Source organism: Lontra canadensis, unplaced genomic scaffold, assembly GCF_010015895.1.
Source record: "Lontra canadensis isolate GAN:19392208 unplaced genomic scaffold, GSC_riverotter_1.0 scaffold154, whole genome shotgun sequence".
Lineage (NCBI taxonomy): Eukaryota > Metazoa > Chordata > Mammalia > Carnivora > Mustelidae > Lontra > Lontra canadensis.
The window spans coordinates 2,532,829-2,547,664 of NW_022631148.1; the positions used below are offsets into that span (position 1 = coordinate 2,532,829).

The window sequence follows — 14,836 nt, forward strand, 5'->3', positions numbered from 1 at the left end:
TCATCTTTTGCTTTCTGTGGATATTTTGATATACCATAGCTTTCTCATGGCCTTTTTCACTTCTGCATTCCTTAGTGTGTAGTAGAGTGGTTTAGAAAGGGGTCCCAATAGTATAAAATATGGACACCATCTTGCCCGTGGGGAAAGTTGTTGGAAGACATGTATATATGAAAATACATGGACCAAAGAATAAGATTACTACGATGATGTGAGAAGTGCAAGTAGAAAGAGCTTTTTCCCTTTCCTCTGCACTGTGGTTCCACAGTGAATGCAAGATGACAATATATGAGATCATCAGAATCACAAACCTGCTTCTGCAAATGACCAACAGCAGGTTGATCAAATATGTGTCCATGCAAGCAAGTTGCAGCAAGGGCTGCAAATCATAGCAGTTAATGATCAAACAAATTAGATCCACATAAAGGCAGTCTCAAAGCCAGGATAATCTGGGTAATAGAATGGATAAAAACCTCTACTCATGCAAGAACAACCTGGATCGTGCAGTCCTGCCATCTTGTGATGGTTGAGTAATGTAAGGGCTTACAGATTGCCACATAGTGGTCCACAGCAATGAGGATGAGGACAAAGATCTCCGTGCAGCTAAGGAATTGTAGGGCAAAGACTTGAGTCTTGCACTCATTGTAAGTTATGGTCTTTTTTGCTGAGAGTGAATCCACAGTTAGTCTGGGGAATGTGGACGTTGAGAAACAGGAATCAGCAAGGGAAAAATAAAATAGGAAAAAGTACATGGGGCTCCCCAAGTGTCTGGCTGAACTTGATAGTCACAATAATCAGCAAATTCCCTACCATGGTTCCCACGTATAAAATGAAGAAGATTACAAGTACCATCTTCTTTTTCATAGGATCTTGAGTCAATCTGAACAGTATGAACTCAGTTACACTGTTATTTTGTTGCATAATTTCAGGCAAAGTGGAGAAAGTAGGTAGCAGGTAGGAAATAATCTCCAAAGAAAGAAATATTAGGAAATGAATACTCCATTTGGAGGTCAAATCCATATGCTTGATCATGGAAGGTCCACTTACCAGTGTGTAACCACTGACCTCCCATGTTGTTTTCTTCTGAATAAAGTGGAAATCATAATATCTATTCACCATCTATTCACCTGATTGCTTATGGAAACAATGAAATATATCAATAATGAAAGAGTACCTGTTTCTTCAGGCATAATAAACATTAATTTAGGGGATTTGGTATGAGAGGGTATCTTTATGAGCTGAATGTCTTTCTTTAGTTTATAGCAAAATCCTTTTAGGACAGGTTGTTGCCAAATGAAGAAAACTCATGTTTGATTTACAAAATGCCCTTTCACACTACGTGGACCTGGTAGTTCAGTTATAAAGTGTCTTCTAGTAAATATTATGAACATTCAAGGAAGGATGTAGAAACATTTGATAGTGTTTCCCTTAATGAAGCCTAACTGAGAGGGAGAAAGAGGGAGGGTGGACAAAGGAGAAACAAACCATGTTTATGCAGTGAACATTTAGTCAATTGGTTCAGTCCATCATTAAATTATTTTTAATCTGTTAGTTTGACTAAGTTTATTTCCTGTTACTTTACCTCTGTATAATTTCTAGTTGCTTGTAGTTTAAATTCAGCTTCTATAATAAGGCTTTGTACTTTTGAAATTACACCATGTTGTCCAAAGTTAAATTATTTGCCTTGTTCAGCATTTTAATGGGTGTTTCAACATGTTTTCATAAGATATAAGGAAAGACTGAAACTAAAATAAATGATAAATAGGGAACATTTGGCATAAATCAAAATTTCTTTCAAAATTTCATGTTATTTTCAACACCAGGAATTTTTTTTAATTTTTTATTTTATTTTTTAAATGTTTAATTATCTTTTTAATTTCTTTTCAGTGTTCCAGAATTCATTGTTTATGCACCATACCCAGAGCTCCATGCAATACGTGCCTTCCATAATACCCACCACCAGGCTCACCCAACCTCCCATCCCCTGCCCCTTCAAAACTAGATTGTTTTTCAGAGTCCACAGTCTCTCATGGTTCGTCTCCCCCTCCAATTTTCCCCAACTCCTTTCTTTCCATTTCCCCATGTCCTCCGTGTTATTTCTTATGCTCTACAAATAAGAAAACCCATGTGATAATTGACTCTCTATGCTTGACTTATTTCATTCAGCACAATCTCTTCCAGTCCTGTCCATGTTGATACAAAAGTTGGGTATTCATCCTTTCTCACGGAGGCATAATACTCCATAGTGTATATGGATCACATTTTCCTTATCTGTTTGTCCGTTGAAGGGCATCTTGGTTCTTTCCACAGTTTGGCAACTGTGGCCATTGCTGCTATGAACTTTGGGGTACAGATGGCCCTTCTTACACTACATCTGTATCTTCGGGGTAAATACCCAGTAGTGCAATTGCAGGGTCATAGGGTAGCTCTATTTTTAATTTCTTAAGGAATCTCCACACTGTTTTCCAAAGTGGCTGTACCATCTTGCATTCCCACCAACAGTGTAAGAGGTTTCCCCTTTCTCCACATCCTCTCCAACACACGTTATTTACTGTCTTGTTAAATTTGGCCATTCTAACTGGTGTAAGGTGGTATCTCAATGTGGTTTTGATTTGAACCTCCCTGATGGTTAATGATAATGAACATTTTTTTTATGTGTCTGTTAACCATTTGTATGTCTTCATTGGAGAAGTGTCTGTTCATGTCTTCTGCCCATTTTTGACATGATTATCTGTTTTTGTTTGTTTGTTTGTTTTTGTGTTTTGAATTTGAGGAGTTCTTTATAGATCCTGGATATCAGCCCTTTGTCTGTATTGTCATTTGTGAATATCTTCTCCCATTTCATGGGTTGCCTCTTTGTTTTGTTGACTGTTTCCTTTACTGTGCAGAAGCTTTTGATCTTCCTGAAGTACTCAAAATTCATTTTTGTTTTTGTTTCCTTTGCCTCTGGAGACCTATCTTGAAAGAAGTTACTGTGGCTGATGTCAAAGAGGTACTGCCTATGTTCTCCTCAAAGACTCTGATGGATTCCTGCCTCATGTTGAGGTCTTTTATCCATTTCAAGTTTATCTTTGTGTATGGTGTAAGAGAATGGTCAAGTTTCATTCTTCCACATATAGCTGTCCAATTTTCCCTGCACCATTTATTGAAGAGACTGTCTTTTTTCCACTGTATATTTTTTCCTGCTTTGTCAAAGATTATTTGACCATAGAATTGAGGGTCCATATCTGGGCTCTCTACTCTGTTCCACTGGTCTATGTGTCTGTTTTTATGCCAGTACCATGCTGTCTTGGTGATATTATGTCCTGGGTGAAATGGTATTTTTTCAGCACTTTTCCAGTACTGATCCTCAACTTGCCCTTGTGTGTATTCCAACTCCCCAGGCCAGACATGACTATCAGATGACAGAAAGAAGTGAGGAGTCTTTTATTCTTACTTGAATTCCTGACACATTTAATTTTCAACAACAATGGCAACTTTTGTCATTTTTAGTTTTAAGTATTCTATGTAATATTCCCCAGGAATTAGACTTTATGGAAGCAAGTGTTATTGTTCAAAAATTGATAAAAGTGGTCCTAAGAACTGCAATAGCCCAACAGAGAGAATGCCATGCTCTAGTGTTAACAGAGTATCAGCAGATACAAAGGGGGAAGGGGTTTGAGAGAAACACAATGCTTTTGAGAAAAGAATGTTATTGTGAGAATTTAACATACAGTACCATATTCAGAGACTCTTTACATGTTTCTCTGTCAAGCATGTATTTTCTATTTTCTCAAATGAACTTTATTGCTAAAAGTTACAGCTAATGAAGTGTGACTGTTATAATTTTCCAACTAGTGAATCAAATTATTTTTTACTGACTGAAGGTGTAATCAAAGTTGAATTAACAAACATTTCTGATTGGTACTTACACCAAATAAAGATATATTTTAGTACACAGAATACTGAATTGAAGTTTAAAATACAAACTGAAGTACTTTATCTTCTACTTACTAGCTGTGGGTTTTAGGCATAATACAGTTATTAATCTTCTCTTAGTCTTATTTGTTCATGTTGTTAAGAGCTAAAATAAGATAGGCTTTGAAGTCTCACCTTCCAGACCCTTCAGGAATGTAAACAATGTGAGGAACCTAGTGTCCATCAAGATAGCAAGACATAGGAAGTGTGGGAAACTTTGCTTTTAGCATTGCAACCTCTTCCAAAGTGAAGGCAGGTGCAATGGAGTTCAAGAGAGCCAATGCAAAAAGCTAAAAATGATTTTAAAATATGTTCTATGGCTGTTCACAGGAAATTAAAATCAGGTTTTTCACATAAGAAGATCTTTAAGGGTTTTTTTTTTTATAGTGGTAAAGGAAAGAAGTCAAATGGGAATTCCTTGGTTACTGGAATAATGCTCATTCAGGAATAAAGTGATCATTTTATCTTATGGTCTATTTTCCAAATTTACTAAGTAACCAATCTTTTAAAATCTTTTAAAATATTCATAGGAATTATAGTAATTTATACATACTGAGATGTATTGAAATAACTTTGATGTTCTGTAAGTGTTTTGGTGACATATTGAAGTGTAATTTAGATTTGTTCAATTTTAGTTCAAATAGTTTTCACTATGAACAATCAAAGATCTGAGTCTACTGAGTTTTTTCATACTTTGGTTCTCAAATATTTTAGAGATCTATTTTTTCTACAAATATTTATTGATTAATTACCATGTGCCAGACATATTTTGGTCCTTGAGATAAAGGAGTGAAAAGAGCAAAGCTTCCTGACCTCATGACCTCAGGTTTTAATGAGGGAGAAAGAAAACAAGCAACTAATAAACACAGAAGTAGATAGCATGTTTGGTTAGAAGTTTGTATGTAATATGGGAAAATAAAAAGTAGAGGATGGTAAGCATCATCAGGGCTAGGGGCAGCCTGCAATTGTATTGTATTATGTTGTATTGTATTTCCCTTTTATTTATTTATTTATTTATTTATTTATTTATGAAGTATAGTTGACATACAATATCCTAACAGTCTCAAGTGTGTGTGATAGTGATTCAATATTTTTTATACATTAGGAAGTGATCTCCATTGTAAGTGTAGTTACCATCTGCTACCACACAAAGTTTCTACAGTGTTATTGACTATATTCCTATGATGTTCTTTATATCTCCATAGCTTACATCTGCAGCTTTATCTTTTTCAATTTGATTTTATTTAAATTTGATTAATTAGAATATAGTTATTATTAGTTTCAGAAGTAGAGTTCAGCGATTCATCAGTGCTTATCACATCATATGCCCTTCTTAATGCCCATCAGCCATTTATCCCATTCCCTTACCCACTCATCCCTCCAGCAACTCTCAGTGTGTTTCCTAGAGTTAAGAGTCTCTTACAGTTTTTCTTCCTCTCTGTTTTCATCTTATTTTGTTTTTCCCTCCATTCCCTTATGATCCTCTGTTTTGTTTCTTAAATTCCACATATTAGTCAGATCGTATGATAATTGTCTTTCTCTGATTGACTTATTTGACTCAGCATAATACCCTCTACTTCCATCCACATTGTTGCAAATGGTAAGATTTCATTTCTTTTGATGGGTGAGTAATATTCCATTGCTTTTAGATACCACATCTTCTTTATGCATTCATCTGTTGATGGACATCTAGGCTCTTTCCATAGTTTGACTATTGTAGACAAGGCTACTATAATCGTTGTGGTGTGGTTGCCCCTTTGGATCACTACATTTGTATCCTTTGGGTAAATACCTAGTTGTACAATTGCTGGATCCTGGGTAGCTCTATTTTTAACTCTTTGAGGAACGTCCATACTGTTTTGTAGAGTGGCTTCACCAGTTTGCATTACCACCAACAGTGTAAGAGGGTCCTTTCTCTGCATCCTCGCCAACATATGTTGTTTCTTTTACATTTTACCAAATGGACCTAACATATATTCAGAGCATTACATCCCAGTTTCGCTGAGTATACATTTTTTTCAGGTGCATAAGAAATGTTCTCCAGAAAAGATCACATGTTAGGCTACAAAATAAGACTTAATAACTTCAAAAAGATTGAAATCATATTATACACCTTTTTTGGATTACAATGACATGAAACTAGAATTACTCACAAGAAGAAATGTAGAAAGAACACAAATACATGGAGGAAAATAACCTTCTTCTAAACAATGAATAAGTGACCCAAAAGATCAAAGAGGAAATAAAAAAATACATGGAGACAGATGAAAGTGATAAACAGGTAGTAGCCAAAAGATATAATGAATGTATACAATTTACCACCACAAAGACAAATAATCTTATTTGAAAATGGACAGAGGACAGTGTCTTCTTTCCAAAGAAGACACACAGGTAAGAAGTCAACACATGTAGAGATGGTCAACATCATTCATCATCAGGGAAAGATCAATCAAATTCACAGCAAGATATCAACTCCCACCTGTCAGAATGGCTAAAATTAAAAAAAAAAAAAAAAAGACAAGAAATAACAAGTGTTGACAAGGATGTGGAGTAAAAAGAATCCTTGAGTACTGCTGGTGGGAATGAAAACCGGTACAGCCAGTGGTACAGCCATGTGGAAAATATTATGGAGACTCCTCAAAAAGTTGAAAATAAAGTTACCAGATGATCCAGTAATTTCACTACTGGCTCTTTACCCAAAGAATTTTTTTGCAACAACATGGATGGACTTACAGGGTATAATGCTAAGTGAAACAAGGCAGATGGAGAAAGAGAAATATCATTTGCATTTGCTTATATATAGAATTAAGAATCTAGAGACATGAACAACAGCAAAAACAGAGACAAACAAAAAACAGACTCAAGTGCAGAGAATAAACTCGTAGTTGCCAGAGGGGAGATGGACAACAGGGTGAAATAGATGAAGGGGATTCAAAGTACACCTGTCAGGGCAAGCACTGAGTTATGTGTAGAATTGTTGAATCAAAAAACAAACAAACAAAAAAAGTGAATTTTATTGTATGTAAACCATAACGTAATTTTAAAAAATAGCATAAAAATATTTTCATTTCCACTTTCTGTCTCTTCTTTCTTTATTTACTGACTTAATAACTTCAAAATATTTTTTAATTGTAGGTATTTTAATTAGTAGCTTTCATTGTAATTATTTATTTTATCTGTACATTAAGATTGATAATCATTATTATATCTACAGTAAAATTTTCTAGAATAGAAAACTGGGGAAGTTAAGAAACTTGCCTTAAGTCGCAAAGACATAATTAATGAAGCTAGAATTCAATTATGTCACATGTGTTGGAACATATACGTGGGCCCACAGTTTTACCTGCCATTAGAAAATATTTGACTTAAAAAAAAAAAGAAAATATTTGACTTGAAGAGCAGAGGCTTTGGGAAATTTTATCAGTCTATACCTTGGTTTAACTTGAAAGACATACTTTTTCCTTAGGATAGGGACACCAGTGAAGCGGTTGATAACTGAGATGAGATGGGTCCCCTCAGGAGATGAGGAAGTAGAAGGGCTCTGGGGACAGAATCTGCCTGTTGACTGCCTAATCTGAGATTACTTGGCACCATGGTTTACTGTTATCCAAGCCTGACCGAGCTAAGTAGTTTATAGAGCATATCCTTTGGGAGGGACAGGGTCCTTATCCCTCCAAAGGCTCTGAATTTCTGTGAAATTCTATGAAATTTCTATAAGTATATGATGGAGGAAGAACAAATATTTCATCCATGTTCTCTGCCAGAGAATTGTTCTGGAGTAATACTTCTGGCTTTAGAGATGTTTCTATCACAGAATAGTGAGGGTATTTCTTTTTTATTCTAGAAAGTTCTAAGAGTAGCCGTAACAAACTTTCTGCTGATATTACTGACCCTTCAGAAGAGTGTAACTCAAGCCTTTTAGGAAAGACTGGTTATCTGTGGAGTATCTTCTCTCCCCATAGATCCTGCAATGGAAAGCCAAGTAGATGTATTTGAGGTACAGTTTACATGTTGCAGACACACTGTACATGATTCATCTTCAAAATAAATCAGAATTGCAAGAGCAAAAACTATGAGCTCTCTTCTGGACCTCATCCCTTTCTGTATAAGAAATAAGGTAAGTTTTCAACCCCAACTAAAGAATATCCTTTTAATTACCTCCCATTCAGGACTGGGTTTTCAGGCCATTGTCATGTAGTTCATTCTCCCGAGAAGCACAAAGTTCCAGAAACATTTCTCTCAGTGTTGAGAAAATTCTGATGTGTCAGGGTTCCTGGCTTTCACTGGCCTCTATTTGATGTGGCACTGTCTCAGGAGTAATTATTTTTGAAAGGGGTCCATTGAAGGGGCAGAAGTATAGTCTCCTCTGCTGGTAGATTTCTTATTTGCAAGGTTGAAGGTCAGGAGGATGGGGATGTAGACAGACCATATGCAATCAGTATGCATTGATACTGTTCATACCATGATTCTGTGATACTATGGTCCTGGTTGTTCTGATATTAATGATATCGTTGGCTGCCCAAACCCATTGCCACCTAAGAATTACAATTTCTTTTTGGTGTTGGAGTAAGGGATGGTATATGGAGAGAAGGAATGAGAAGCAAACTCTCTAACAAAGTCCTCTTTATCCTTAGCAAGATTCTCTGTTCAGCTTTGCACTATAGGTTTATATATAAACATAAACATAAACATAAATATAAATGCTGGTCTCTTTTTGATACATCCTGAATTTTCCATCCATTTGATAGGACATGCACTAGACAAACTAATGGTTTACTTCCTTACCTATTTATGGTTTCTGGATTTCTGCTCCTTCCACTTTTATTGTTGGAGTCTAATGCTTTGCAGAGCAGTAGAGGGTGAAATGTTCAAGAGGGAGAGGTTACCATGGAGCACAAAAGTTACAGATCTGGTACTGGTTTCTTTTCCACTGCTCTCTGCTTGAAACTGTCTGCCAGCTTACCCTCAGTTGCACAAAATAGAACAGTGTGATTTTGCCTTATGAGATATAAAGTCAAATGAAAAAGATATGAAAGCAAAAAGAAAGAAGGCTAAATTAAGTGTTTCATGGTTCATTAAACACATGCACACACATACCTTTTACCAGTGGAAGGTCGTTCACAAGAAAGTGGTTTGGGAAAATGTGGAAAGCTTTGCTGAGGAGGTGGCATCTGAACTGGATACTCTGTGCAGGTAGTGATGGAGAGTGGAGGTTGTATCAGAGGCATGTCATTTAGCTACTAAGAAATATTGAAAACTTGGTGAATGAGTTGGTGTGGGTGTATTTATGAGGGACAGGAAGTGTCAGGCATGGCTGGAGCATTCATGCCCAGAGGCACTGGGAGGAAAGATAGTAAGGAATATTGTGGCACACTGCTGGAGGGCTGTGAGTGTCACAGTGAGTATTTCAGCCATTGCATTTGAAAATCATAGTAACCACGTTATCATATTTATCATTCAACATACTTTCAGAATGCTCAATTTTCCTTTTCATTTATAGAAGGTGGTAAAAAGAAGGAGAAGATGGAGAGAGAAGAGAAGAAAGAACATTGGAAATTGTGTCCTTTCTTTTGGTTTAAAAACACAGAAGTCCACTTAAGGAATTCTAGGGCTGCCCATTTGTAATATTGATATTTATGAAATATCAGCCTGATTTTGTCATATGTATGAACTAATAATGTTTACAGTGAAAACTTCTACAGATGTTTCACTCAACATCTTATTTTTCTTTCACAAAGAGATATGATACATTTTATTCAGTATTTAATGAGTCTTAGACATTGTGAAAATAATTATTATCTTCTGTGTTTTGGGAGTCTATATGATCCTGCTTCTAGGGCAGTGAAAATACTCTGTATGATATTATAATGATGGATGCATGTTCTTGATATTTATACAAATCCATAGAATGTATCACACCAAGAGATAACCCTGGGGTAAACTCTGGCCTCTGGTTGATGGTGATGTGTCGTGGTTGACTCATCAGTTGTGACAAATGTGCCATTCTTGTGGAACACATTAATGACAATGAGATGACATTTGTGTGGGGGCAGAAACTAAAAGGGGAATCTGTACCTTTCTCTGGGTTTTGCTATGAATCTAAGATGCTCTGAAAAAATAAAGTCTTGGTGTGCCTGGGTGGCTCAGTGGGTTAAAGCCCTGCCTTTGGCTCATATCATGATCCCAAGGTCCTGGGATTGAGCCTGGAATTCAGCTCTCTGCTCAGCAGGGAGCCTGCTTCCCCTGCTCTTTCTGCCTGCCTCTCTGCCTACATGTGATCTCTGTCAAATAAATAAATTAAATCTTAAAAAAAATGAAGTCTTAACAACATCAACAAAGACAAAAGCAACAAAATGATCCTCTTAAAGCTGAGGAGAGGTATATAATTTTGCTACTCCTCCCCTCAAAGAGACATCTGAGAGTGAGCACTTTTGGTCCTTCAGTATGAGGGGATGTGACAGGTCTGAAGCCACCACAGATTCCTTTCGTTGGGGATACAGCAAATGCACGTGTATGCTTTTCCCTGAGTTTCTCAGTGCAGGGGATAAAAAGATGGGTGTCTTCAGTGCAACTCAGACATCTTGAAGGAGTTGGGCATTTCATTACAGATAAGCTCAAAGTCTGACAGGACTCAAATTAGAAAAAAGAGATGACTAAATTTTCTTGAACAACTGAGTAAGAGGTGCTGAATAAATCTTAATACAATCAGCTCTCATTTTTTATATGTCTCTAAATTTTATATTTGACCACAAGAATATATACAAACTTCATAATCAGGCTTTCATGGCCTTTGGCTAGGAGGAAAAGTATAACTTTAGAATCTGTCTCAACTAGAGGTTTCATAATAATCTCTTCTATTTGCCCTATCATCTCCGTTAATACTTTGATTTGATTTCTTTCATCTCAAATGCTCTCTCATCCCTCTGATTTTCATTTCTTTGCATCACAACTCTTAACAACCAAGGGCTTATTTTATTTCTACTTTCTTCTCATCATGGGAGCCACATAGTCAAGCTGTTATGTATCTTTTATCTGGTTTTTAGTACTTATTCAAGATACCTGGCGTTCTCAGTCCCAGCTTCATAGCACCATGAGCATGATACAGAGTGCCGATATGATTTCAGCCAGTCAGCAAAGGAAATTTGCATGTAAAACAGTTGTGCATCTCTATTATGGATAAATGAACAAAGTAGATTAACAACTTTGAAAGTCGATATTAATAATCTTAGTGGAAAGTTAATACTACTAATAATAATGAAAGTAATCATTACGATTTCAGGGAGTACAGACCTGGGTCTCCCATTCTTTGTGCAGGCTGAATTATTTAGCCTCCATAGAAACCCTATAGACTGGGTAATTTCACTCTTAATGTTTATAGGTGAAGAAAATGAAGCACAGAGATATCAAGGGACTTGTTAAACATTGTATCATAGTGGGCAGCTGGGTGGGGTATGAATCTAAGCTGTGCGGCTTCAGCCTCTATGCACTAGGTGCTAACAGAGGTGCTTACCTCCCTCTCTGCTCTGCTCTACAATATCTGCATCTCAGGGAATCTGGCTTAGAACCTGTCTTTCTTCAGTTAATGTTACAGTTAATTTCTTAACCTAATTCTGCATTTTTTACTGCCAGTATATCCTTTAGGATTTTGTACTCTTCTCTTCCCAGATGGTTTGTATTCTTCTTATACCAATCATGAAGTGCCTTACATAATGAATAATTTCATCTACATTTATCTTAAAATTCATGTTAAATTATTACAAACAGGGGAGTATTTTGTCCATTCTTTACAGTAACTCCAGAGACTTGTAATTCAATGTTTAAAATAAAATAACAATTATTGAATTATGAATGAAGTGAATAGATAGTATAATCTTGAAATGTTTTGAAAACAGACTTAATTAAAATGATGAAATTGGCAGCTTGGACTATATGAAAAGAAATAAGTCACAGAAAAAGAGCAAAAGTAAAATCCCAATAGTAAAAGAAGCAGAAGCTGGCACTTATGCAGTTCTTAATTATTATTATGAGCCAGATATTTTTCTCATTTTATCTGCAGAAGTACATGACTGTGTTTAAAGGGGATTTTCCAAGCGAGTAAATAGTGGAACTTGGATTTGGAATCAAGACATTTGACTCTAGCAACTGTGTTCTTGGCCGAGAAAAGTATTTATTTTGCTAGATTAATAGTGATCCCAGATAAAATATCAAGATTGTAAAATATAAACTGACAAAACATAAAAAATACTCAGAAGAGCAATATTTTCATTAAAAGGTAATAAAAATGTAAAATGTGGCTTGTGATAAAAAAGTCTATGAACATAATAAGATATAATTTTTTCTTATTAAACAAGCCGAGAAGATAGTATCACAAAATAACCTTTTTCTGTTTTTCTGTATGTTCATCAGCTTTCCTGCAGATTAATCATCAACCTTGAAATTATGGCCATACTTGTATATCAAAAACAGTTGTATGGATACACATATGCAAATTTACTGATAGAATGTTTCTAAAAATACACACAGAAAGATAAAAGTAGTTATTTCTGTAGAGTAGGATGAGAGATTCAATAATTTGAAGACAGGTTTTAATTTTCTTCTCTAATTCTTCCTTGTACTTTGAAGAATTAAAGATAATCATGAATTATTCTATAATAAAATATAGTTACTTAATGGACACAAAATATTGACAGACTTTTTAATAAATATCAGTAGTAGCAATACTCTCTAACAGTTGAGGCAGCAGTAGAATACTTGGGAAATTAAATTATTTGTGAGAGTATAAATTGGAAGCATCATCAATCTCTCAGTGGACAAAGGATCAAATAAATGGCACTTAGAAAAATTTATACAATGTCACATAATTACATAAACAAACTATGGAAAGTATAGTTATACAGGAAAAAGTATTATAATAATTTCAAGTCTAAATCAAAACACAAAATTATACATAGTGATTTCAATGACAAACTATACATGCTATGAACAAGAACTTGAAAAAGACAACTCATACTATATTCAAAATTATGGAATATTTTTCAAATGACATTTTTAGAAGAATTATCCTGGGAAGTCAGGGTAAAAAGGAATGTATATAAGAAAAAAACATGTTTAGATTATAGGCATTTTTAGGAATTTTAAGCCACATTGAATTCATATGCACATACACTCAATATTCTAATGAGTTCAGTTTAAGACTGTAGTAAAGATAGCAAACAGTAGATTTCCTGAGTTATTTCAACCTCAATGTTCCCCAGACATTTGTTATATAATGACCATCAGTGAAACTGACATTGAGCACAACAGATATAAGTAAAAGACTGTCAAAATAGATTCTTGTAAAGCATATTTAAACCAAGATACCGATGGGGTCAGAGATGAAGGGATCAGGGACCCAAAAATTAATGAACTGAACTAAGAATATTATCTTCAGGAAGGATTCTCCAATAATATAAGTGCTTAATTATAATAAGATAATGTTTTTTAGACTTCAAAGCACATAGATAAAATGTATAAAACATGAAGTATATGTGTGTGTATGTGAGCATAAAAAAATCTTTTTTATTTTTTAAATTCTTAGGGAAACTCAGGGTAAAGTATGGCAAGTATTTGAATCCATTTTTCATATGAAGGCTAAATTTCAAGGCAGTTAAGTCACTTGCCCAAGGAAAGTGCAAATTCTGCTATGCTTAATCTTGGTAGGAATCAAAATTTTTAAAAGACATTTAATTTTTATTCCTCAAATACAAAGGCTTTAATGAAATGCAGTTAATTTCTGAATCTACAGATGGATCTGGGAGAGGCTTGAACTTCTGCAGATTCACAAAAATTAATAGAGGATGAAAAACAGCTGGAGGTAACATAACATGGAACAAAAAGAAGGAATTCAGAGATCAGTCCACTGGCCTTCCCCTGATACCACTTCTTTTCTTTTCTTTGCAGATTAAACATTTTACCTGCAGTCACTAGCATGGCATTGAATAGCAGTGTGACTGAATTCATTCTGTTTGGGTTGACACAGGATGCAGGAAAGCAGAAAGCAATATTTGGGGTCTTCCTGATGTTTTACCTTGCCACACTGTTGGGGAACTTTCTCATTGTAGTGACTATTAAAACAAGCAGGACCCTTGGGAGTCCCATGTACTTCTTCCTATTGCATCTGTCCTTTGCTGATGCCTGCTTCTCTACAACTATAGCCCCCAGATTGACTGTGGATGCCCTTTCTCAGAAGAGGACCATTTCCTACAATGAATGCATGACTCAAGTGTTTGCAGCCCACTTCTTTGGGTGCATGGGAATCTTTGTGCTCATCCTCATGGCTTTTGATCGCTATGTAGCCATTTGTAAGCCCTTGCGATACACAACAATCATGAGCCACCATGTCTGCCGTGTGCTGGTGATTCTAAGCTGGGTGGGATCCTGTATCCACTCTTCAGCACAACTTTTCCTGGCTTTGAGATTGCCTTTCTGTGGCCCCAATGTGATTGACCACTATTTCTGTGACTTGCAGCCCTTATTGAAACTTGCCTGCATGGACACTTATGTGATAAACTTGCTAGTTGTTTCCAACAGTGGAGCCATATGCATGGTGAGTTTCATAATTCTACTTGTCTCCTACATTGTCATCTTGTACTCTCTGAGAAACCACAGTGCAGAAGGAAGGCGAAAAGCTCTTTCCACCTGCACCTCCCATTTTATTGTGGTTGTCTTATTTTTTGGTCCATGTATATTCATGTACACGCGCCCAGCAACCACATTTCCAATGGATAAAATGGTGGCTGTGTTTTACACAATTGGGACACCCTTGCTCAACCCTCTGATCTATACACTGAGGAATGCGGAAGTGAAAAATGCCATGAAAAAGTTATGGTGTAGCCAGGCATGA

The 14,836-nt window shown here is 35.8% G+C and overlaps 1 protein-coding gene and 1 pseudogene across 1 annotated transcript; one reads left to right on the forward strand and one right to left on the reverse strand.

The window, feature by feature from the left end:
* LOC116859382 lies at positions 1-918 on the reverse strand (annotated as a pseudogene).
* A 13,003-nt stretch (positions 919-13,921) lies between these two features.
* On the forward strand, positions 13,922-14,836 carry LOC116859406 (olfactory receptor 4C11-like). The gene has a single exon (XM_032844625.1). It carries the CDS (start codon positions 13,922-13,924, stop codon positions 14,834-14,836), a length of 915 nt encoding a protein of 304 aa, XP_032700516.1.